The 26,659-nt window shown below is 47.8% G+C and overlaps 1 protein-coding gene across 1 annotated transcript; it reads right to left on the bottom strand.

The window, feature by feature from the left end:
* Positions 1-1,718: 1,718 nt before the first annotated feature.
* LOC149340489 (uncharacterized) lies at positions 1,719-23,368 on the bottom strand. Its single transcript, XM_089551265.1, has 7 exons — positions 23,269-23,368; positions 17,567-17,639; positions 15,824-15,903; positions 14,612-14,707; positions 10,251-10,346; positions 6,727-6,812; positions 1,719-1,805 (listed from the first exon to the last, which is right to left on the bottom strand). Exons 1-6 carry the CDS (start codon positions 23,278-23,280, stop codon positions 6,768-6,770), a joined length of 402 nt encoding a protein of 133 aa, XP_089407391.1. The 5' UTR covers positions 23,281-23,368; the 3' UTR covers positions 1,719-1,805; positions 6,727-6,767.
* Positions 23,369-26,659: the final 3,291 nt, after the last annotated feature.

Below are 26,659 nucleotides of genomic sequence, written 5' to 3' on the forward strand. Positions count from 1 at the left end.
GGGGGGGGGGGTGGATAGATTAAGACCGGATAGAGAATAGGTGGTTGCTCCCTAGAGAGAAATACATTATTAGAGGTAATTTAAGCCCTCGTATGCGCACTTCCGCCAAGCAGACTAGAACCAACTGGGCATGAGCCGCCAAGCCAGCCGCACCCGTCGGTGGGAAGGGGGTAAAATTGGAAGCGGATTTGCCAAATTGCCCCTGCCCGTAAGCGAACCTGAAATACCTCCTTTTCGCTTGCCCGCAAAACTACTATTCTGCTCTGCACCACCTTGTGGACGATCTTCCATGGGGCAAGACAATGTGGTCTGAAGTGCAGAAACAATAGAATAACTGGGCAATTATTCTTTGGTCTCCTGTTAGAAATGCGCTTTTTTCTGGACGTCTATGCGAGTGCTCCACAAGACAGCAGACATCTAACAGGAGCATTAGGAAACACAGCACTAAAGGAACGGGACAGAAGAGAACGGGCACACACACGACTCGAGAGTAATGACTGACGCGATGCCCCGAAAAAGCCGTAGTCATTGGAAATCCCGTTAGGAGGATAGCGGTCTGTAAGAGCATTGCCACAGCATACTGATTTCTCAGCCTGTTAGTGGACCACACAGTGTTGTAGGTTGGCGCGAAAGGCTACAGCTTCAAGGACTCTGTCTTAAGTGCGTGCTCAAGCAGCCGAGGTTATGCGCATGCGCAGTGTGAATAATGTAACGCGCAGGGTCGGTAGTTGTTGGCAAAGATTGTCCGCGCACGGCGTATCATCTCCAGAAAAAAAAAGTGCTTATCATTACGCAACAAAGTCAAAATGGCGCAGACAGGGCTTTTTTCAAAGCGTGGCGTGACGACATGCGATCCGGCCGTTCCTGACAATCTTGGACACCTTCCTAATGCAGTCGTCTCGTGTCGCCCTGGTAGCTCGACTTTGATAAAAAATACTGCACAAAAACTGATTTGAATAGTTCAAAAAAGCACGTTTCTCCATGCTGGGCAGTCCCAGCCTTTCTAAACTGAACCTGTTTTGGCGACAAACAGGCCCGGCCCAGACCTGCGTTGTTCAGCTCTGGTTCAGCTTTGTAGGATCCGTTCACAATCTCTCAAATCGGACGGGTACAGGACCAGTCTGCTCTTGTATAAACGTGTCTAATGACAGAAGAAACTAACTTCTCTTATTTATTAAAAATGAATGCAGCCTTTCAGATATATCCTTTTTCGCGCTTTGTCATTAGCTCAAAAGACTTCCGCGTCCACATTGTGGCCCAGGTTGACAGGTTAGCGCGGAAGGTGGTAAACAAATCAGAATCAAATGAATTTCTATTCTGTGCTTACCTGTGTCGCAAATCAGCGACCACCACCACGCTTTTTTCGCAGTTTCATTCACACCCGTGGAGAATGTTGGCTCAGCATACGCAGCCTAACACAAGGTTAGATCGAACTTCTTGTTTGCGTTTAAACATAAATGCTCTGTAGACGTCATAAACTGCCTAAAATCGCCTAAAACGAAAACATAAGGCCTTTAAGTGCCTCCTCACCAAGGAGCAAATAAACAGTGAATGAACAGTGTTTCTACTTCCAAGACAAATTAATTAGATTTCGACCTCCATGGGAAACTATCTTTTCTACTATATAGATGGCAAGCACTGTCTGAAAGGGTTGAGACACTTGCATAAAACACACCTGTAATGGTCATATAAGTGCAAGCAAACAGCACGGCGCCGACTTCTGAGGACAACAACAATGCTTTATTGCGTGTCTCCCGCGTCTGACAAAGCAGGCTCAATGCTCCTCGGAGCACACTGGACGGCACCTGGAAGGAAAAGAGCAGACACTCGGCTCATCGTGAGAATGTATTTCAGGTACGGGCATTTGCGCTATCTCTGAAGCCTGGCGCTGCTGGACGGCTGTGGTTTGGAGTGACATTTGTCTCACTGCACTTTCACTCTCTGCCTTTACAACAGCATTGCGAATATTTACGAAGTTACTCATTCGGCTGAGATAAACGCTTCAGTGTTTGGCAGCATGCATGAAGCAAAATAACAAACACAACAGGACGAATAATCTAAAGATCAGCGGAAGCTGTACTGCTCATAGCGAAACATAAGTTTCTACCTCCCCCCCACCAACAAGCCTGCCACCTGAGCGACGAGAAAGGGCACATAGGTGTTCGCTAAATAAGCAAAAGTGTAGACTTCTAGAAGCAACGTTATCTTGTGCAGATGAAGTCCAGAATCTCTTGAACACGATCATGGGTTACAATGTGCATTTGAGTTGCATTTTATGACCAATTTTACACTATAAACAGAAAGGAGTAAAAAAGGGAGTAAGTTGTCCTCCAGCCCACTCCCTTTCATAAAATGGAGTGCGCGTATTGGTGTTTAGAGTGTATTGAATGGTTTATTAGTGATCCCGTTTGTATTTACCGCCGTCTACGGCGACTGTTACGTCATCCATCGTCTCACTGAAAGGTTGCTGATGAACGAGTAGCGTGTCGCATTTATTGCGGCAGAGGCCGTCTGCTATGTTGGCTTAGCTGGGTGCATCGGTCGCTGGGTAAGCGAATACGAGCATAGTGTCGGGCTAGATATTTTCACCGTGAGAGCCGATGTAGTCGCCACGAATCGTCTGCACTTTGGACATTTAAAAAAAAATCCTCCGGAACTGCTAAAACGCCAATAGGGTTCTAATATGTCTTCGTCTGCAACATGCAGTCGCTACCGTCATCATCCCCGACATTATGTAAGGCTTTGTTCTAACAGTCTAAGTGGAATAAGAACTCATAGGGTTGTAGAACGTTACTTTCCTACCGCTTGCAAGAAAATTAGTGGCAAAAAAATAAAGACTACAGAAGAGATCATCCGCCGTCGCCAGTAAAGGGGTAAATAGAGTGCTGATGAACAACATCATGCTATTCATCCTCATTCTAGTCACCTCATTACTCTTCATTGTACAACACAGCTGTCTGTAAAAATCCGAAACAAAAGCGTGGTTATCAACTCTGAAGTGCTCGCCAACATTATGTATGTAACGCAGAGTTTCTCAATATTGGCTAGAGGAAAAAGTGGCGCCACTGTCTATGTGAATTTCTTAAAGAACACTTCATCCACCGTGGAAATGCCGGGAAAACGAGGTTTCGTATTTGGCTTGTCTAGCGTTGTGCCGAAAACGCGGGTTCTGCCTCAGAATCGGTAGCTGCACCGCGACGCTCTCCTCTGAGCGCAGATTAAATTATTTAGATAGTGGGTTTGTCGCTTCTTGAATAAATTTAACGCCTGTAAAAGTTTGGTGCTAGGCTGGCATTCACGGCATTTATTCGAGGTTTGCCTCGAGAAGAGTCGTATGGCTAAGTTTGAATCCGCGTTTACGCTCAACAAAAGCAAAGCCGAATAGAAACCTCATCTTCCCGGCATCCGTACGCATTTGCATGATGGATGAAGTGCAGCTCCGCCAGCTTTCCCTCTAGGTAATATCGGGAAACCCTACAGGTACAGTCGTTGCCAAAAATATACACCCCAAGCGATTTGCTTCCAAGCCGTGTAGCGGGGCTCTTACGCACATTAGACTGTCCTAAGATTATTACGGTTGAGGACTTAAGTTCCTCCCGCCTTCGTGAGATTAGGGTCCCTGAGTATGCAAGAGGAGCCGCGTTGCAGGGCTCAGAGGCAGACCCCTTGGGCTGTATAATTTTGGCAAAGACTGTATATAACATTTCGCCCCGCTCTGGGCGCTCTCAAGATATTACTACACTTGCCGCCAACAGCCTGGTACCAGCGACGCGAGACGCCGCACGCGTCTTTCGGGACAACCTCTAACCTGGCCGACGTGGCACGCACAATCACACCGCAGCCTCTTGCGGGGCTAAGCGAAAGGCGACATTTGGCGCTCGCTCCCGTAATGGGAGCACCCGTTTCCCTCCTTCCATAAAAACGTGACGTCGCAGAACTGTCCCTCAGCGAAGAGTTCATTGCGGGCTTGAATTATGGCGGCAACTTTCCATTAGGGGGTGTCTCGCGGCGCGAGGCAAAAGCGGATCCCCCTCGCATGCGCGCACGATGCGCCCAGTATCACAGCGCTGAAAGCGAACGTTATTCCACCCTCGGGAGCGCGCGGGAACGCATAAAGAGACCGGGCCCTTCATCGCGGACACACACAGCCCCTTTCTTCCCTTCCTTCCTTTTTTTCCCTTGGATTGAGTGACTTTACGTCCTGTTGGCCGACTGGCAGGGCCCACGCCGCCCGCCGCGGCCCCTAATGGACAGTGACCAAGGGCCCGCGGTGCGCACCGTAGGGGACAAATCAAGACGAACGCGTCCGCAAGGATTTCCCGCCCGCAGGACGTGGGACGCAAGACAACGGCGCGCCACTGTGCGGCCTTGTATGCCGAGGGGAGAAGAAAAAGGAGCACAAAAAGGGAGTAAAGTCCGCTTGGACGCTGTGCAACTCTGTGGAGACATCGGAGCGAGAAGCTCCCGCGCGTTATCGCCCTTTCTAGCGTCTCCTGGCGAGCGTCATCTCGCTTACATGCGAGTGACAAGGACGTTCGCTCTTATACACGTGGTAAACGGGTGCGGAAAGCGTTCAGTAATTACAGGTGAAACATGCGTTGCGTTATACCGGCCGTGGCTTCTTTTTCGCAAGCAATATGGGACCTGCCTTTAACGCTACCCAGGTTTTAGCACGTCTTTCGTCACCTTTGCATTAAAGGACCGGTCAGCCTAAAGATTTCTAGCAATAATCAGAGCCTGTCTTGATTTTGTTGTTATTTCATTAAAAAGCAACATAGTGGGATATGAGACATGACATAGCGGAGTCGTTGTCGTTCGTCGTGAGTGAAAAATCCTGACGGAAACAAAGTAATAATAAAATCCTGAAACAGGTCACAGAAAGGTCGGATTGACACCAAGTTTCATAGGAAGGTTCCGTAACCAAAGGAAAGTAATTAAGCTGAAAAGAAAATTGTGTTTGTTTGGTTCTGGGTAGGAATCGAACCCAGGACCTTCGGAATGCGAGATGGGCACGGCAATAAATGTTGACCTAGTGAATGCGTCGTGGTTTTAGTGTAATGTCTTAGGAGTCAGGTCGTTGCCTGAGTGTTCAGTAGGCATCGTGAACGGCACCCGATGACTGCATCGTGTTCTACTCTTAAAGGTGAAGCCTAAGCGTCTCCCAAGTTTTTATTTTGACGACGTAGGGTTCTTTAACGAGCACCGACATTTAAGCATATACCGGGCATTTTTCTTTGCATTTTGCTTCGAATAGAGGGCAGTACTAAGCTAATTTGCACACAACCGCTGGCCAAGGCATCCTTAATGGGCCAACCAGTAGTTTACGCGAGTGAGAGCGCAGGAGGAACAACGTATCAGCTATCCAGAGAGTACCATACGAACTGCTAAGTCTCATCTTTCTGTCCTCCATAAGTTGAATATAGTAACCTTGATTCAGTATAACGATAACATAATCTGCGAACGTGGTCACAGCAGATGAAGTCTAAACAGCAGTGCTAAGCAGAGCTTGCTTGTAGGCAGCTTGAAAGAAAAAGCAATATTCTGTTTTAAAAATGCTACTTTAAGGCACGCTTTGTTACCCGCAGACAAAGATTCTGCAAAGCTTTCTACTCAGAATGTGTGGTCAATGTTCGTTCAAGTTTACCCTGTACTCATTACCCAGCAATTCTGGACAGAAGAATTCTTCAGCGGGAAATGGTGAACGCAATTTGTTTCATATATCTTAAGATTTCACTATAAAAATCAATACATCCGCAGACCTCCCGTCGGCAGGCTTGCATTTTTTTTTTTTTGCTGTTAACGTTCTTGCTATCGTCAAAAAAATTCCCCACTGGTTTTCTCATCTTCCTCATCGTCAGCCTGACTACGTCGACTGCAGGACAAAGGCCTCTCCAATTAACCCTGTCCTTTGCCAGCTGCGGCCACCGTATCCCCTCAATCTTCTTAATCTCAATCGCCCACCCAACTTTCTGCCCCCCCCCCCCCCCCCCCCCCCCCCCCCTGCTACGCTTGCCTTCTCTTGGAATCCACTCCGTCACCCGTAAAGATCCCTAAGAATCGTGCCTTCGCATTACATGCCCTGTCCAAGCCCATTTCTTCCTCTTGATTTCGATTAGGATGTCGTTAATCCGCGTTTGTTCCCTCACCTTAATGTTACACCTGCCATTTTTCTTTCCATAGGTCGCTGAGTTCTCCTTAACTTAAGCTGAACCCTTTTCGTTAGCCTCGACGTTTCTATGGCATTCTTAACTGCTCCATATGAGCGATCGAAAAACTTTAAAAGATCTTGCTATGTATCAGAAGAATAGATCATAACCTAGAATATTTTCCTAACAGTGTCTTACGATGTCCCATTATTCAAAATTTTTACCCAAGAATGCTGCAGATGGCCTACCGTGCCACTTCTAACAGCCATGGTTCCGAGGGCTCAGCTTCCTACCCTTCATCTATTTGCTAGAAACTTTCATACCTTACTATTCTTCCGCCCGTGGCCTCGGCACGCCAACTGCATTGCATTTATGGAGGTAGTATCGATTTCTCAAACAGAAACTAAGAACTTCGAAGCACGGTCTTTCCTTCAGCCACAAACGTCAAGCCCTGTTATGATACTACGTCTAATGACAAGGAATTACGCCTCGAATTTAAAATTGCATTACATCGCTAATGTACGGCGTATGCGGTGTTGACAGAAGCCAAAAGAATCAGAGAAAGAATCGCCGACCGCACCTCTCCTGAAGAAACTGGCGCCAATTCACTGTGTCGGGGCGTTATGCCTCACGAACAGGCCGTGTGCCACCTCCTTCAAGGCCTGCCTGCAAAAGGAAAACAGCGAACAAAGTTTTTTTTTTTTTTTTAAAAAAAAAGCATACAAAATTTCGAACACTTTTATTACGCGGGGCAAAATATTCGGGAAAAATTTAAAGCAGTAAAAACGGGACAAAACATAGGCTGATGAAGTAAGTACTGAATCATGTAAGGCTCACCTTTTAAATAAACCAAAGCGCTTTTTTCAGTGCAGTTTTCGTGTTTGACAGCACTTTTGTTCGAAACTCGTACGCGTTAAATTGCGTAGCAGCTGTTCAAAGCAAGCAAAAACTATGCAGTTCACTGCAGATAATGCCTCGAAGCTTATAGCCGACGACCAGCTGCAACAAGCCTGCAACTCAAGTACGGCAAATCGAAAAGGGAAACGTTTTATGACCAGGCGTGGTTTCCACTCGTTCTCGGATTCCTCGCGGGACATCCTTATTGGCTGTTCGTCCCGTAAAATGAGGTCTAGTCGTCTTCACACTCAAGGGATGTAGTTTTGAAGTTGTCACAGCGTTTAAGACGACCTGCCTGCTAGCATTTACTATCAGCAGCAGTAGGCTGCGCGCCAAGAAAAAAAAAAAAAGTAAGCGTTTAGTACGCAGGGAAAGAGCAATTGTATTTTTTTTTACAGCCAAAGTAGGGAGTGCGTTCATTATGCGAGCGCGTCCATTACGCGAGTAAATACGGTATATCGGTGAAATGGGACGACCTCCCGTTACCGACCTGCGACAATCTCTGGAATAGTCTCAAGTTTTTGAGTTGACTAGCAGCTGAGAATCAAGATGAAGCAGGCGCAACTAAAGAACCTGATCGTTGCCAGGAGGAGAGGTCCGACCACTACCAATGCATTGGGATGGTCAAGGATGAAAAAGTAGGTATACGTCCTGAGGCAAGAAACGCAGAGGGTAAGTTATTGCAGTGCATGGAAAGGGCGTTCAAGCTTCGCCTCCTGTGACTAACATTGCACCACAGTGCGCCGGAGGCAGACATGCAGCGCCACTGGAAACTCGATGCGCTCCTAGGTGCATCACTTCAGCATTTTAATGCGATAGAAGTTAGGTTGGTGTCCTGCAAAAACTACCGGGTTTCTCCGTAACAAAATTCCCTGATTGGTCCAGCGGGTCGTGCTGTCATCAGCACCACCAAATCTGAAAATCTGAGGACTAGAATGTTCGAATACTTTCCACTGGATTATCATACGGCATTATACTAACATGACCAGCTCTTTCACTTTAATCCACCCACTAATCTCCACTAATCCACATTAGCCCACGCACTGACCCTCACCAAACCACCTTAAACCACCCACTAATTCAGCTTAATTCATTTTCCGGGGTGGGCCTATTCCAAAATTTTGGGGTCCTTTTGAATATTTGGGGGTGAGGCAACTTCCGAATGCTGTCTTGAAGTATTTTATGTAAGTTTTACGATTAATTTAAGTGTAGCATCTTTCAGTGTCATCACTCAAGAAATAGCATGTAACACATTCAAAAAGAGCCACGGTGTCGATAAGCCGGCCATCTGACGCTACAAACCTATAAATAAAGCAGGGCAACGTGAGAACTACAAGGTTGCAAAGGAAACATGTGGGAGTCATGAAGCGAAAGACGTATGGTGCAGAAATATCCTTTAACAGGTGCGAAAAATAGTGACCAAAACACCACATAATACGTTCTTCCTTGCTGTAGTCGCAATTTCGGGCAACTGTCTTATATCGGCTTGGTCTTGGTCACTTTCTTTCGTGATCGTAAGGGATAACGAAACTAGACCGGCTGTTATCTGCGTCCGCCAGCTCTTGCTAATGCTTATTCTTTATTTGTTTTTTTAGCTTGTCGAACAGAGAGCGGCAAGCATTTAGCCATTGCAGTACCATTTACTCAGTGCAAGCGTCGACAATTTAGCGCTCGCATATATGCTCACGCAAGAAGGCGCATCAAAACCCCTAGATTACTGGGCTTGGTGGTTTATGTAGTGAATCTCTGACAATGAGCAACACGTCTGACGCCGGGCGCAAGCGCTGTGGCTAGACTTCGAGACAATGAAGCAAGCGGCGATGAGAGCGAGCGGTGATCATAGAAAGCAAGCTGAGTTTAATGCTCGTAAAATGGCGAAAATGAGAACCCATAAGAAGAAGAAGATTGCTGTTACTGGTGCGAGTCCGAGTAAACCTGAGTACACCCGAGATCATAGCTGGAGGATTTCGACAGGGTGCGAGACTCAGGTGATACTGCCATGCTTGTGTCAGTTGACGTATGTTCAAGTCCTTTAAGACATGCTACTGAGTGGCCTTCAGTTAACCTGTGTTTGAATTAGCGAAAGCGAGTATAAATAACAGGCGTGGCCTGACCATGGGAACGGAGTCATCATTTAGCTAAGCCTGAGTGAGTTTAGCTGTATATATATATATCTGTGCCCACGTAACCAGGAACGTGATAGAGTCCAGCTTAACACGACACCATATCACTGTGAGCCTGGATGAATTTTGGTATAACTGGCTCTGAGCTCGTACGGTTTATAATAGGTATGATCAGGGGGAATCATTTAGTCTGTGTCGGTGTGAGCCCATGGGGACACAACGGAGTCTGAGCCTGAAGAAGTCCGAGAGGAACAGAGTCTGCACGAATTTGATTCCATTTGAATAATTTAAGTCCTCCGAGAAAGGTCGGTGTGCAAGCGATCTCAGTGCCCTCTCGGGCTCATAATGTGTTTCCTTCCATCATACCGACACCGATAGAACGGGGAGTGAAGCAGCCGGTTTGGTTCTCCTCCGGGTAAGAATCGAGCGTGGATGTGCGTACTCTGAATGCTTCTTTGGTTCTCTCTATTTCACTTGCACAACTACGTATACTCGACCTTGTACCTACAGTCTAGAACAGCTCTGTGAAAAGGGCGTTATTAATGCGAAGGCATTGCATGGCTATGTGCGCGTCACCAAAAAGTGTCCGCAAAACGTGTCCGCAATTTTCTCCGCATGTTCCTGTTGTCTTAGAAAGATGTATGGAAAAAACTTTGTATCAGACAGAGGATGAAAAAATCTCGCTATGGGGCAAACTTGCTGGGTGTGGAGGAATTAATAATTAAAGCCAAAAAACCTACTTGGACGTCGAAATAGTGAGAACACGTCAAAACAGCCACAGACGCAATATAACACCAAAAAACGAACAAGAATATATGTAAAGACGCAAAACAATTCAATATAGTTAAGAAAAGATCGTTGAGGAGTTGTGAATGCTTTCGCATTCTTCTAAGGCGGGTCGTCGCAGTGATCTCAATGTTTTTTGGTCCTTGGTGATGTTCCCGGGAGTCTTGCACGCATCTTCATTGCATGGCAGGTGCGACAGAGATGTATCGTATTTAAGTTAGCATTAATGCCAACGACCTGAGAAGCGAGGTACATTTTCAGATGCGACTGAACTGGCGACGCGCCGCAGCTTGCTTGCCTGGACGTTCTGGGCAAATTGCTGCACCAAGTTCTTGTTCGCCTCTGCGATGTCCATGAGTGAAGCGCAGACCCGCTCCACGTTCGCACCGGTTTCCTGCGCCCGAAGCCAGAAAGGGGGAACAAAACTTTTTACGGCAGTTATACACGCTCTGACAAACAATCGATCCAGTATTACTAATAAAACGCCTTCGTGTCATCGCAGTCTGTTCTCGTTCATTAGCAAAAAAATTATGGCGGCTGGAAGCGCTCAAAGTGATTTCCACGACCAGTTAGCCGGAAAATTCTTCGCATTCTCGTTACGAGACACGGGGAACATTGCAAAAAAGGCGCTCTGCATTGCGCCTGGTGCTCTAATGGTGTTTCCTAGTCAAGCTAAGCTAGCTCCGTCTTTCCACCCGCTCGGAAGCACAAAACGGTAAACTTGTCCCGAAGCAACTTCGACTCGTGTTCACACAAGCTCCTCAATTTACCCCTGGGCGCTAATCATCGTAACGTACTAACAGCTACATGTCACCAAAACATGCCAGCTGCGGCAGCCTATACCGAAGGATATTGGCTGTGGTGTATTGTACTCGCTTTACCTTAAGGCAGACAGCCTTTGCTCACTTGAACGAAGGGATAACTGCAGAGAAAAACCAAACTCTGCGCTGACTACAAAAATAGGGCACATAGACACGTTCATCTCCAAGAGGTAAAAAACGGTACTTTGATTAACATTAACAAACCATGTTGCAAAAATTTTCTTGCAAAAAATTTGGTTGCAAAAATTATGTGTTGCAAAAAGAAAGCATAATTAGAGTGGTAGCAGACGCTTCTTATTTACCGAATTCGTCACGGTTCTCTCGATACCACGTGCTAAAGCTCGCGAGGTTGCATGAATACGGATTAATAGCAAGTTATACGACTAACATTCGTCGCTTTAGTTTTCCGACTCGCATCTCTAACCTCAGAGAAAACCCAGCGCCTCACCTGCATACCACGACCTTGCGACGAATTACGGCCTCCGAGCGCTAACGCATGCAATAACTTTCGCTGTGACCATGCTTGGATTAACTAAAGAACTAAAGGAGAACTAAAGAAAGCTTTCTAGAAACGTGGGAAAGTTCCAAAGCGTCTTTCTGTCGTTGGAACTGTTTCAATCGCCCTGGTGTCTTCCTTATTATTTTTTTGTCACTGCTCTGCGTCGCGCTACCGAACACACCATACGTATGGTGAGTATCGTCAAACTACTGTTACGTGGCCCTTTCTAATTTCACCTCAAATATGTACGTCTGTACGTTGTTTCCAATAAACATTGTGACTGCTTGTTTGAAGCTCGCCGCCGAAATGCTGGCACTATTTTTCCGGGCTCTCGATGTGCTCCATCATCTTTCATAGCTTCAAGGTACAGTGAGCATTGTTGAAAGCACATCTTCCGTGCTTAAATAAGTCCAAAGCCTAGGCACGCTGAGGGATCTATACAGTTAGGCAGCAAGTGTAGGTGGTCAAGCATACTGTCGCAGAAAATTTCCCAGAACGGTCGAGAGACGACCGCTGTGCGTTGGTGCGATATATGTGGTGAGGCCCACTTGATTCCTTGACTACAGGATAGAGCAGCCATGCCCCGTACACTTCCATTTTATACCAAGTGGTCACGAACAAACAGCCGGTCTTTATTCGTGCAAACAGAAGTATCTTGTTCCCACTAGCATTTGAAAGACCGTTTTGTGGGAGAAAAAACTACGCATAAATGCAAAAACAAAACTTCCTCTCATTCCCTTTTTACCCTGCACACCCGAATAGCCGAATCACCTTTAGCCGCCGCGGTGGTTCAGTGGTTATGGCACTCCGCTGTTGACCCGAAAAACGCAGGCTTGATCTCGACCGCGGCGGTCGAATTTCGACGGAGGCTAAATTATAGAGGCCCGTATATTGTACGATGTCAGCGCACGTTGAAGAACCCCAGGTGGTCGAAATTTTCAGAGCCTTTCACTGCGGTGTTCATAGCCTGAGCCGCTTTGGGACGTTAAACCCTCATAAACCATAAACCAGAATCATCTTTCTGCATCACCGGCACAGGTTGGTTATCATCGTTTGTTCTGTAGTGCCTTAGCTAACATTCTATGGTTAGCAAAGTCCGGTGTAATTACGATCGATCGTTCTGTTAGATTTCCGTGTATTCTTTGTATAACCACTACATTCTTCAATGTCTTTATAGCCCTGAGGATTTTTAAATATTTAAATAAATAGACAAATCACTTTTATTAACCGCTGCTGCTCGTCTGCTGGAATCCTGTCAAACGCACCGTAAGCCGTATAACCACTGTTAGAATAGTTTCTTTTTCAGAAATAACCGGAATGACACTGGAAATCCACAGGCTCGAAATAACTCTTATAACTACAGCTTCAAAGCTGCTATTAAGTTCCAACTTAACCCCAACTTCATCTACTGCTTCCAGTGCTGCAAAATGATGAAATCGAAGAAGCCGCACTTGAACTTTAAGGTAAGAAAATGAACTGAATAAAGCTATTTGTCAAAAAGGAAGGTCTGAAGCCGTTGGTTGGGGAGAAGAAACAGAAGGGTGTGGTATCAGCGAAAAATAAAAGTTGCTGTACAATACTGCGTTGGCTTCTCTATGATTTGCATGAGAATTTGCATGAGTGCAAGCACACGAAAGGTCCACTGACATTTGACTGAATTTTGATGCTTTCAAATGGTTCGACATGAAACGGAGAAATCAATGAATACAGTTCTTGCACGAAGGCAGACGACAAGAAACGCCACAGCGCCATTTATTTCGTTCGTCACAGCAGGTCTATAACGATACACGTTAATGAGAGCCCTGAAAATAAGTTTTGCTCAGAACGATGTCCTCAGCACCTATTTAAGGGAAACGAACAGTCTGGGCTCGAGTGGAAAGCATATTTCTTCAGTTTACGTGGTTAGAACTTGTAATCGGCTTACTTGCACATTGCTACAGTTTTCTTTGTTAGGCATGCCCTTCCCCCCAAACGACCTCCAAACCGTGTATACAATAACAGCACATGAACACCACATTTGCTGTGGGACTCACTGGTCCCCCTTGAATGACCTTGCGCGTTATACTAGCGCGACCTGGAGTAATGCGAGTATCAGTTTCAGCCAGCGTCTTCGCTTGGCGGGCGCGGTTGTTGCCGCGCGACTCTTCTTTTACTCTTTCCTCTTGTCCTTTAACTCTCCTCTATCTGCACGTGGCGGCGGTGGTGGCTCGGCTCGAGCCAGCCGGCATACCCGTGCACTTTCCTTTTCATTCTTCTCTCAGTCGCAACAACAACAACAATGTGAGTATTAGAACTAACGCTGTAAAAGAGAAGTGCAATAAACAGTCTAAAACTTACTTGAGCCCTTTAGGGGGTGACTAGCACCACTTTGGGGAAAAAAAAAAACGTGGGCCATTCTCATTCCATAGTTACGGCTTCAGGAATAGGCTGTGTAGTCTTGAGTACTAGCGGAAAAGGATAAATGTATGTTCGAGCGAGTATGACATGGCATGGCATGGCATGGTATGGTATGGTATGGTATGGTATGGTATGGTATGGTATGGCATGGTATGGTATGGTATGGTATGGTATGGTATGGTATGGTATGGTATGGTATGGTATGGTATGGTATGGTATGGTATGGTATGGTATGGTATGGCACGATACGGTATACGGCATGGTGTGGAATGGCATGGCACGCGGGATTTTAAGTCCCAAACCTGCAAATCGGCAACTGGGGACGCTGTAGTGGAGGGCTTCGGAATAACTTTAATCACCTGGATATCTTTTTACCATGCTCTCACAACGCTCCCGGACGTTTTAGCATTTCTCCTCCATAAAAATGCAGCCGTTTCAGCCAGAATCCCCCCGCCTGGGCATAGGAGCCGAATGCAATAGTACAGTATACTATAAAAGGAGAAGCACGCGTGACTGATGAAGCTGGTCTATGGTTAAAAAGACGGACCTATTTTATGCCCCTTCCTGTACTGCTTGTCGAAAGCGAATGTCCTTTAAGTCGTGCATCTCCACCAGCTCGCACAGTTGTTCTTGTTAAATTGTCCATCATATGACTAAAAGTTGGCTGACTCTTGCAACCGTCTGTGTTAGTCGCGATTGAAGTACGATTCCAGATAACTCCCCCGCTTCTTTTCCCAATGAATTTAAGAACACGCGCAACGAGCCTTAGTTCAAGGTAAGGGATTTCATGGGTGAACTTGAGTGCAGCAGCAGTACGCAGTTGGTGTTCTCCGCGTCACCCGGGCGTCCAGATCGATACTTGTTGACAGCTCACTTTAATTATGGTGGCAGCAAGATGGCAATGCGCGCATCAGACGTCGCTACCTTTTTGCGGACACGCACCTGTGCCTTGTCAAAGAATTCCTTCCACGGCCCCTCGCTGCCGTCCACCAGGTCTCTCAGCAGGGAGCAGACAGCTTGCAGACCGGCAGCATCGGCCTTGGACGCGCGTAAATCAGAGCGATGAGATGCGCAAACCTTTCCTTATCCTCTTTCTCCCTGCATTTTTCATTTACTTTTTCATTATTAGTTTTGTTTGCTATTTTTTGTTATTACTATTTTGTTTTTTGTTTGTTTATTTTTATCATTTATGATTACTATGATTCTCCAATATTTGTTTTTTTTTATTTCGTTAGATATATGTAGCTTATCAACTGTTGCTTAATCAACTTTTACATTTTATTTTATTGAAGATACAACTTATGATTGACAGTTCGTGCGGACAGCTTCCGTCCGCAAACTTCCGTCTACAACTTGCGTGGACCGTCCACGCCACTCATGACCCAAGAAAAGCTTAGGCTGTAATAACACCACGTTAATAAAAAATTAATAGAATACAGCATATTAAATCTGGTAAATGTGTTTAAAGCACGTTAAATCTCGTTCTGCGCCGCGCTGCAGTATATATACGACAGGAAGAGCCTGCATTTGTACTGTTATCGAAATGACACGTCCATTGAATGCGGTATCGAACCTGCTAAGCGCTGACCCTTCAGTGAAATAATCGTGTTGTTAAAGAATTCGGCAACCACTGAAACCAACATGATGCGTCTTTATCGTTTCTTGATTTACTTACTTATAGTGGTTCCCCTTTGAGAGACTTTCTGATCCACAGTTTATTAATTGCCTACAACGTCATCATGCCCTCCTATCCACCGTTCTCATAGGAATGTTCATCAAAAGCAAGCCCTTGTCCATACTTCTTTTATTACTCACGTGTCGCTATCGAACTGTTTTAGGTTTAAATGACACTATATACCCTCCGGGTCGCACTTAATTACAGGGCTTCCCACAAGCAGAGAACAACCAGAGAGGGAAAACGCTTTCATAAGCGATTCCGATTAAATAACTGGATGCTTGAACAACACACTCATTTCTTCTGTCAAGTTTAAAACGGTAAAAACGCCCGTTCCCTCAAGATCGAAAAGAAGATATCAAGAGTGCGATATTTGTTGAATAAACATTGCGTTTCAAATGCTCCGCTTCATGCCTAAGGGCGAATTTCGGCGATAAAAAACAAGTTTTCCGAATTATAATAAGTACCAATACTCTCACCTTCACTTGGTCACAGAAGTTTGATGTCTTCGACTTTTGCTTCTCTGCCCTCTCCATCAGCTCCGCAAACTTTCTCGTTGCTATAAAAAAAAAAGAAATAGAAATAACTAAAGAACGCTGCAGATTTCATACTATGTTTCAAACCTACAGCTGCAACGAAAAAAAAAGAACAACCTCTCTTTGGTCACGTTTCTATCGTATACTCTAAACATTTCAGGAAAAGAGGCAAGATGACAAGGGATTGGGGGAGGGCAGGAAATATCACTTGATAGCCACCTCCCTCCACGATAACATCGGCATTTTTGTCCCCAGTGTGGCTAATCCGACTTAAACCCCGCAGTTTCCTCCTTATTTCAGTCTGACGATATCAAAAATACGCCCGCAGAATGTACCGCTCCCTCGTCGAAAATTATCTGGCCATGCCAATAACTCAGAATCGCCACCTAGGAAGGTTTAACATGAGTTCTCTAGCGGTCCGAAACAAAGGATAGAGGTTCGCTGCGCAGTAACAGTAAAGCACACGTCAGTCACTCGACTTCTTGAATCGTTCTGAGTAGTGCACTGCACGGGCTCGGGCCAGCCCGAAAGCCCGGGCCCGGCCCGGCCCGCGGGCCGGGCCGGGCCGGGACATGATTTATTTTGCCGGGCCTGGGCCGGGCCCGGGCCTGTATTTGCGGGCCCGGGCCGGGCTCGGGCTTAAAGCTGCGGGCCCGAGCCGGGCTTGGGTCCGTACAGAAACGGCTGGTGTCTGACTTTTCATTCACTATTGCAAAGTGAAGTATACAATTGCGGCATTGAAGCAGCAACACGGATGAGCTATGAGTTATAGTACGCGCTGAGAAAAAAACTAAGCTTTATTCATTGACTTATTCATTTCCTTATTTCCACGCCGCGGTGCAGTAAGAGTAAAATTCAACCGGCCTTAATCGGCCATTGATCGTTCGTCATCCCAAAACATACATATACACTATTAGAAATGCATTCGGGAAGAACATATTAGTTTAGGACGCTTGTAGTCCTCAAGCACATACCGTGAAATACTCGAGCCTTTTAGCTTTTCGTTTCTGTAGAGAGGCGACCAGTTCGGCTATGAGCTCAACCTGTGAGAACGCGTTCACTAAAAAAATGTCATCCTACTGCTTGCTAGGCAGCTTTAATATACTTCGCGGGCGGCAGAATATAACTGATTTAAAAAAATGGGGGAACGCAAAGTAGACTATTACGCGTGTATGCAGCCCTTTTTGTTTAGCTCTCGGAACTTCCGAGTTTATCATTGCGAACCTACACCAGATCGGTCTCCAAAAGACGGGCCTGGAGAGCACTACTCTTCATCACTTCAAACTGCGGTTTCAGAACCTTTGTCGGCCAGTTCCTTATTGGCGTTGTAGCAGTCTACTTGCTCAAAGTGAGCAGTATACCTCATGGTCAAACATAATTGCGCAAATAATTTGCGCAAAAAATTGCGTAAACATAATTGCGCAAACATAATTGCGCAAACATAATTGCGCAAACATAATTGCGCAGTATACCTCAAGCGTTACTTTGAAACGGGCCGGGCCGGGCCCGGGCTGGGCTTCACTACGGGATTCACGGGCCGGGCCGGGCTCGCTAGAGCGATAATTTAGCGGGCCCGGGCCGGGCCCGGGCTTGAAGTCGTGGGCCCGGGCCGGGCTCGGGCCTCAGATTGAGGCCCGTGCAGTGCTCTAGTTCTGAGAAAGATCAATGAAAGAAGGAATTCGTCACCTTGCCGCCTTTCTCGGGTCGCTCGGCGTCTCCGTCTCCACATAGCGTGCTCCTCGGGATAGCTCTCTTTCCGCTGTGAAGACAAAATCACCGATCCCTCAATCGTCTGATCGCTCGAAAACAGTTAAAGCGATAGCCGATGCATAGCCGATGCGTCTCACAGAGATAATTTCAAGCGACATTGCAATCCACGTATGGTATTTCTTGGTGTTCAGACTACATCTACCTCGCTTTACATTGACTCAAATAATCCGTACTTACCACTACATGGTATTTCAATTATTAAAGCTTCCTGGTTGTGTGTATAATGACGATTAAGAAGACCTCGTTACTCGGTGTTAATACTATATTGTAAGCCAGAAAAGACGAGCTAATCGATTGAAGACTGACTGACGGTAACCACCCTACGGATGGTTCCCATGGCAACCACCCGCTGGTTATGCACTACAACAACGTGAAGCCGAGGCAACAGGCGCTTAACAGCCGTCGCTGTAAACGGTTAATTAACGCGTGGCGTGCCTGAGAGGCCGTTCTGTGAGGCTGCGACGCAGAGCCGGGAGAGAGACAGACTGACGCACACCGCTTGAGAACACCCACCAAGTCAGCGTGAGCCCAGAGGGCGCCACTAGGCTACTGAGAGGTGGCGACCACTGCAAAAATGATGACGATGATGGTGCGAACAGCGTAAAAAAATGGCATCAGGACTCTCGGCTGCTGACCCGAAAGACGCGGGTTTGATACCGGCCGCGGCGGTCGAATTTTGATAGAGGCGAAATTCCAGAGGTCTGTGCACTGTGCGATGTCCCAGTTTACCGACGAGCAAGGCGTAGAGCAGAACGGGCGATGGCGTTCTGCGGACTCCCTGGCAGCGTTGCAAGACGCTTTCGCGTTCCACTCTTAGAGGCGAAGCTTAACATCTTAACCACACATCAGTGACACAAGCAGCAGCACCACGCTTTCGCCTCACTGCACTCGTCCCCTTGAATTTTTCTAATTTTCGGATCACCAATTACGGGGGTGGCCCAAACCCATTCTGGGGGTGTCCCAGGTCAGTTCCAAACGTGGTTCAACACAATTTATATATTTCCACGAGTGGGCCGCCTAAATTGCGGTGGTGGGCCAAGCCCATTTTTGAAGGTTGGCCAGTTCCATTGTGAGACTAGGTCAAGGCTGTCTATCACACGAGCACACCCAAGTTCACTGGCAGTCAAATTCGGCTAAAGTACTCTAAAAATAAAAGGTCGAGGCTTCAGAGACCCATCGGCTTTTCCAAGATTGATTTGGTTTGGTTTATGCACCATAACCACTGAGCCACCGCGGCGGGTGATGTGGAAGTCATGTTGGATGTGAAGCCGGGATAGCATGCGATCCGACTTCGCTTAGGTTAGCCTCGTGTATTTATTTCTGAGATGGGCTTCCTTGAGCTCCTGAAAAGTGTTCACCACTCCCAATGCACGCTTTGGAGGTGGAGACAGGAAGGTCAAGTACCCTCTTCATTTTACGGAGTATTACCTCAACTTTGTCTTCGTCATGCTTCCGCAAGTGTAGATAAGGGACCGAATAGAGAATTCAGCTGATTACGAAAGCATGGGCCCGCCGCGGTGGCTCAGTGGTAAGGCGCTCGCCTACCGAGCCGGAGCACCCGGGTTCGAACCCGACCGCGGCGGCCGCGTTTCGATGGAGGTGAAACGCGAGGCGCCCGCCCGTGTGCTATGCGATGTCAGTGCACGTTAGACATCCCCAGGTGGTCGAAATTATTCCGGAGACCTCCACTACGGCACCTCTTTCTCTCTTCTTTCACTCCCATCTTCCTCCCTTCCCTCACGGCGCGGTTCACGTGTCCGCCGAGATATGTGAGACAGATACTGCGCCATTTCCTTTCCTCAAAAAACCAATTTACCTTACCAGCCGCACGGCATCCCCGCTTCGCAAACCCCAAAGCAAAGGAAAGGAAAGGTGCATAACTGGCCCCAAAGGACAGTGGACCACCTTAGTCGCACTTTATGCTACGTGGCGGTACTGACAGATCTACGCTGCATGAGTTTGCATTTACAATGTGGCAGATGTGTGGTTAAGATATTAAACTTCGCCTCTAAGAGTGGAACGCGACAGCGTCTTGCAACGCTGCCAGGGAGTCCAGAGAACGTCATCACCCTTTCGGCTGTACGCCTTGCTCGTCGGTAAATTGGTTTTTTGAGGAAAGGAAATGTATCTGTCTCGCATATCTCGGTGGACACCTGAACCTCGCCGTAAGGAAAGGGAGGAAGATGGGAGTGAACGAGGACACTGTATTCACTAGACGCGCCTTTGTTCATTCGAAACCCTCGAGCTGGCATGGCGGAGTGGTTAGCGTGCTCGTCTCGCACTCCGGAGACCCTGGTTCGATTCCCCAACTCGACCAATTTCCTATTCAGTTTTATTGATTTATCTGGTCCGACTAGAAAGTTTAATTAGGCTAATTTGTTAATTAACTAATTAACTAAACTCAGTCCCACTTACTTGGAGCATCACTATACCATCCCTTTAATTGGTTCCATGGTTACTAGCCAAAGTATAATTGGCCCCGTTTGAAATTCGCGCACTGCGACGTCATGACTATTTCGGCCAATTGAAAAGCTTGACATTTCTGTCGACAACTGCTTACAACGATGAGGCATTAAAGGCTTCCGCCTTAAAACTGTCGTCGCTTCGGCGGACGCGGATGTTGCGACGCGCCTCTTTCCTCTCACACCTCTTTCAAGTGCCTTGTCTGTCTCTGTCTGAAGAACTTTATAACTCGTAGATAGCAGGGAGGAAGTTTTCGGTCTCCTGGAAGGAGCCACTTCTCAAGTGGCAGTGATTGTGGTTCGGCTCGGTGGTGGTGGTGGTGGTGGTGGTGAAAAACATTTATCGTATATTAAATTTTTATAGAGAGGTGATTGGGGTAGGCTATATTGGCCCTTTCCCCTTAACAATACTAGGCGGAGCCCCTATTCCGGGGCCCCATTGGCAAACAACGCCGACCGCGTCCGGTGAACCCAAATAATATTGGTAAATTGGTTTTTGAGGAAAGGAAATGGCGCAGTATCTGTCTCACATACCTCGGTGGACACCTGAACCGCGCCGTAAGGGAAGAGAGGAAGGTGGGAGTGAAAGAAGAAAGAGAGAAAGAGGTGCCGCAGTGGAGGTCTCCGGAGTAACCGGAGGTCTCCGGAGGTCTCCGGACCACCTGGTTATCTTTAACGTGCACTGACATCGCACAGCACACGGGCGCCTACGATTGAGACGTAGTTGTCGCAGTAGGTATTGTCCTGTTTCCGTGCGACTCAGAAGAACTAATTGGTTGGTGCGTTGAGCCTCTTAATTCGACCATTGTATTGTGGGTACCAGTGGCCAGGAGACGTTTCGTGCTAACCGTCCGTGGAAGACGGAGGGCGGAGGTGACAGCCGTGCGTATTAGGATGTCTGCCTGTTGTCTTTGCCGCTCAGTGAGTATGTGGTATGGAAGGTGGTATGTAATGCGGCTAATGATTAGTGCATTTGTCATATTGAGGGTCTCGCGTTGAGACAGCCCATGATTGCGCGCTGCCACCCGCCTGATAAGTGCAGCGACCTGTTTGGTCTGTCTCTGCAAGAGCTGAAGGGTGGCGGTTGCATCGAGTGTGTTGTTAATGCAACACACTCGATGTGAGTGAAAGTTAGTGGTCAAAATTATACCCCAGTCCTCCTCTACGGCACCTTTTTTTTTCTTTCACTCCCACCTTCCTCACTTCCTTCCTCCATTGGTGCGGACGAGGTGACAACCGAGAAGTGAGACGGTTACTGCGCCATTTCATTTCCTCAAAAACCAGTCATTTTGTTACGTAATAACGTTATGGAGCTCGTGTCGCAGAAAATCCGGCGTCGTTGACTGGGAGCAAAAAAAATTGCCGACGACTACACTACTTCCTAATGTAAAATTTGAGCGCAACTCAGTCAAGAACTGTTAGTCGAGTGTTTCTTGAAGAAGGAATATGTGTGAAAAATAACAAGTTGTCAGTAATTGTACACACAAGCCTTGCTCGAATTCTTTGCCTCAATCTATCGAAAAGCTGGAACAGCTGATAAGTTGCTGGTTTATTGGTTTATTGGGGTTTAACGTCCCACAGCAACTCAGGCTATGTGGGACGCCGTAGTGAAGGGCTCCGGAAATTTCGACCACCTCGGGTTCTTTAATGTGCACTGACATCGCACAGCACACGGGCCTCTAGAATTTCGCCTTCATTGAAATTCGGCCGCCACGGCCGCGACGCGGGTTCGATCCCAATTATGCACCTTCCCTCCGGTTCAGGTGCCCACCGAGATGTGCGAGACAGATATTGCTGTTTCCTTTCCTCAAAAACTAATTTACCAATTTCACCCTCTGCTTTCCAGGCTCCCGCTCCATTGGTTTCGCAGCTTAAACCGCGACTAAGGTGTTCACTTAGTGTTCACTGCTGGTTACAACGGGCGACGGCGACGCCGCGAAACGCAGAAACGGACGCCAAAGAGCTACGCTCTAAAGTCACCAGAGAAATCCCCAGGTGGTCGAAATTATTCCGAAGACCTTCACTACGGCACCCCTTTCTTTCTTTTCACTCCACCTTCCTTCCTTCCCTTACGGCACGGTTCAGGTGTCCACCGAGATATTTGAGAGGACGAATGCGTTTAGAACGCTGGCCGCGAACGTATCTCGGGACAATATCCCGCAAATTAAAAACTTCGTTGTTAATAGGCTTACGTGCCCCCATAATCAAGAATCGACGTATAGGCGAGAACACTCAGCACCGCGGGCCGCCGATACTATCGTTGAGATTATCTTTACAGGTGGTAACTGTTCTGCGCCAGCAATGTTCGAAGCACTGGTGCTGCAGTTTGTCCGCATTTGCCAAAATTATTACCCGGGACAGGCGAGCTCTTGCCGCCAAAATTTCTCGCTGCTTGTCTGAATTGGAAAAGTTTGGTTTGGTTTGATTTATGGGGTTTAACGTCCCAAAGCGACTAAGGCTATGAGAGACGCCGTAGTGGAGGGCTCCTGAAATTTCGACCACCTGGGGTTCTTTAACGTGCACTGACATCGCACAGTACACGGGCCTCTAGAATTTCTCCTCCAAAGAAATTCTAGCCGCCGCGGCCGGGATCGAACCCGCGTCTTTTGGGTCAGTAGCCGAGCACCATAACCGCTGAGCCACCGCGGCAGAAGAATTGGAAAAGTGTCCGCTCTAACGATAGGAGTTTCTGTCGTTATGACCGAGCACTCTTCATTGACTATCAGGCGTTGTGTCCTGCAGGTTTCGTCTGCTCTTGTTCGGATCAAGACCGCTTCATGGCCTTCGCGCACCCAAGCCTGACGTTGCTAGCCTTTAAGGCCTAAGACGCCAGCCGTCTGCGCTAAAGTTCTCCGGAACGCCGCAACACATCCTAGCGACCGTAGAAACAAGCTTAATAGCCTTTTCTCGAAGCCACTGCCCGAGCATACCTCGAGGTAAGAGCTTCCACATTATAGAAACTACAAGTGCAGCGCATCCGCGTGATGAGACCGCCAGCAGGAAGCCCCAAAGAACGCTGTCACCCATAAGCTTGTCTGTGGTTCAACGTGCGGCCTGGCCTTTGTCGGCGCTCAAGCGAGTGCCGACGGCACTTTTAGCAGTGGAACAGTTGCAACGATGTTCCCTATAACACGTATGAAAGATAAGATTACTTACTACTGTTGCCATTTCCAATGCTTGAACGGCCTCTCGAACGAACGCAGCGCGAACAGCCTTCGTGCCTTGCAGAATCGTTGCTAAAAAAAATGGCACGTGTGTGTTTGTTTGTTTGCTTGTGGGCGTGCGCGTGCCGCGCGCTCTTTTCATCCTCGTCTTCATTCATGTAGCCACACTTCACTGTAGGGTTGGTCTAATGAACGGCGGGGATGGTGATGAAAAACTTTACTATTGGCGGAGCCCCTATAGTTCGAATTTCAGAGGTGAGCTGGCTCCTATAGTCGTGGGTGGTGGCCGGCAGCCAGTGTCTGACAGCGACCCTCTCCGTCCACTGCACTAGCCTCATTTGCGAGGCCGGGTCGGACCTAGAGACCATGACCTTCCACCCCTCTGACTCCGCCAGGGCCCATTGGGCCGGTGGTTGCAGTTGTCGTCAGGTGAACATTATATGGTCGAATGTGGCTCTTGGGGCCCCACAGGAAGAACATTCAGGAGTGTGAGTAGAAGGGAAGAAAAGCGCAAAGAGCGCTGGGGAAAGATAGGTGTGAGCTTGGAGTTATCGTGAGGACGTCTGTTGTTGTTTTTTCAGGGATGTGTGTGGCGGGGTTAAAGTAGAGGTTCTTCGCTGTAGTGAGTCGTGATATGTGATCAGCCCGTCTCTTGCGCTGCCTGGGTCTTCGGTATAGCGCCGCTCGGTTGACGCGCGCTAGAGCAGCGGAATGGGCCGCTTCGTTACCGGGATTGCCCGAATGGGCTGGTACCCAGACTACTTGGATGGGGCGAGGTGTTTGGGAGTTGGAGGTGAGAATTTTATATGCGGCAGCATGTATCTACACGCGGGCAAACATTTTGAATGGTGGTTTTGGAATCGCTTAGGATGAGTGGAAGTGGATGACGATCATCGCTAGCGCGATGGCTGCTTCTTCGGCTTCCATCGAGGTGTTTGCCCTGATCGAGCCTGATGTCGAGTGTTGTAGGTTGTTGGAGAGTACACAGAGGGCGTAAGCTGAGGGGTGGGAGTACTCTGCGGCGTCTTCGTAGACCACGGCAGCTTCGTTTTCATGTGCGTTGTGCAAGGCGCGGGCGCGGGCTACCTGTCGAGCCTGGCTGGACTGAATGCATGTTTTTAGGTAGGGGGTGAATAGTGAGATGGTCTCTGAAGTATTGCGGAACCTTGTAAGAGTTGTGGACCAATCAGTCCGAGCTGGAGTGAGGCTAGAATGTGGCGTCCAGTGTTAGTGGAAGACAGTCTGTCTATCTGGGCTATGCGGTGCGCTTCCGACAGTTCACTCAGCGTGTTGTGGACACTGCGCGTATTTCGACAACAGGCGCACGCCGTGAGATTGCGCTAGCACGCACACGGTCGGCGGGGTAGGGGGTGCCGCTTTAGATGCTGGCCGGGAGGTTCTGGCTCCCGGCGGCCTCGTCAGCCAGTTGGACGAGCAGGAGCTGGAACTCAGGGTCCGAGCTGCGCAGCAGGGTCTCCTATAGGTTTCCATGCTACCTATATTATGCGTCCCCCCGGGAGAGTACGGTCACTTCCATATTATGTGGTTGAGGGACCCTCTCGCCCCACAAAGCTTACACCTATCGCTCCTCGCCTCGGGGAACATATGGCTCACCATAACCAGTTGCGGATACGTATAGGCTTGCAGTCGCCTCCACGCGACTGCCTGTTTGTCTAATTTCGTGTCTGGCGGGGTACCAGTCTGCGATGCAATCTATAATACTGCGTGATCTCCCCATATTTTCTCATGCGCTCTCCTTCCCTCGGTCATCGAGGGGCCCCGTAGCGGCTCGGCGGCGGATACCTCGAGCCACCTTGTAGGCCGCCCCGTTTACGGGGACGGCTGCGTGCGCAGGAGTCGAAGTTATTTGAATTTTCCTATCCAACTTTCTCTGGACGAGGATTCTGGCCGCTAAGGGCGAGATCCTTCCCTTGCTAAAATTTTGGACGGCAGTTTTGCGGTCACTGATGACAAATTTCGCTTCCGTTCCTAAGCGAGCTAACGCGATCGCGATTTCCTCGGCAACTTGCATGCTCCACCCGCGCCTAGTGGCGGCTAACGTGCAACGCTGGCAGCGCCGAAGGGGTCTCCACACTTCTTCATGCCTGGATTTCTTGAAAGCGAGAAATAAATACCGACTGCGTCATCATCGCGTGGTCGCACACGTCACGTTCGAAAATGTCAATCTCCACGTTCTTGATGTTGTGGGGTTGGAATGAATTCGTTGCAGCAAACGCTTTTGTGCGACCTCGCCGACGTTTTGGTCAAAAACATGTCTTCTCCATGGATGCTCTGTTACATATATTTTAAACGTGCAGGAGAAATTTCGCGCCCCTGCAGTGTAGAAACCTCTCGTTAGAAATTAATTCGTTCCCGAGTGGCGGGCTTAGAATCTTGCCTCTTTCGCATGGCCTGAATGTGTAAGGATATCACTAGCAGAAGCAGTCAGGAAACCGAGCATCCTACGCGTCGCGTTCTTACACGTCCTTGCTCTCGGTGACATGTGGCGTGACCGTAGATTATCGCTTTATTGGGGTGTCCACGTAAGGCACTATCTCTTTCTCTTTTCTTTCAACGAAAGTCACTGTATGCTCACAGCGATATAAAGCGTCCAAATAAAGCCGCAAATGTTGAACGTTTCGCCCTCTGTTTACCACTATGTACAGGCGCCACATGTATAGCCGTGCAATGCACAAAAGTTTCGCGTCGACATTTTTGGAAGTTTAAATCCCGCCTAAGCCATTCTAAGTGGCGATTTGAAAATTAACTGCTTTGAATTATAATGCGCTGTGTTTGATACGTTTCCGCCGCCGTCTTTCAGTTCACAACTGCACGACGTTCCGCTATTTTAAATTAAAATTTGATAGAATAATTGTGTTGCAAATAGTATAGCATTTGTTTGCTTGTTTGTTTATTGTGCTTCTGACATTATTATTAATGATACAGTTTATTTACATTACTGAGTACTGGCGCTAGCGGCCTAGTCAGACGCCCTTTTGTCTCTGCCAGTACTCATGACAGTATTCATGCCATGTCAGAAGCGCCGTAAACAACAAATATAGCATTTGACACCATTTTATCCCAGCATGCACAACCACCACTGTGTCCTGTCTGTTTCTGTTCGCCTTTCGTGTCGCATCGCTTAAGCTCGCCTGCCCAAATGGTCCCATCACGAATAAGAGGAACACGACTTCACCCTCCATTTCACTGCGCACATTTACAGAAAATTCGCGGCGGTTTTAGCTTCCTTCGACGGTGGCGAGCTGATTGATCTATTTTAAGAGTTCACGCCACATTTCGTTTTCGGGAACAACCAATGGCACTGCAATTTCTCTCCCTGCTCCTTTCTACCCTTTTACATTGAGTTTTCACTTCCTTCAGTG

The sequence above is a fragment of the Amblyomma mixtum genome, chromosome 6 (genome assembly GCF_055824585.1).
Source record: "Amblyomma mixtum isolate Tamu chromosome 6, ASM5582458v1, whole genome shotgun sequence".
NCBI lineage: Eukaryota > Metazoa > Arthropoda > Arachnida > Ixodida > Ixodidae > Amblyomma > Amblyomma mixtum.

Excerpts from the sequence above, each read along its gene's own strand:
- LOC149340489 (XM_089551265.1), bottom strand. Across the intron at positions 14,708-15,823 it reads ACTTCTGTGACCAAGTGAAG|GCCGATGCTGCCGGTCTGCA; the intron begins GTGAGAGTATTG and ends CGCGCGTCCAAG. Across the intron at positions 10,347-14,611 it reads AATTCTTTGACAAGGCACAG|GAAACCGGTGCGAACGTGGA; the intron begins GTGCGTGTCCGC and ends CTTCGGGCGCAG.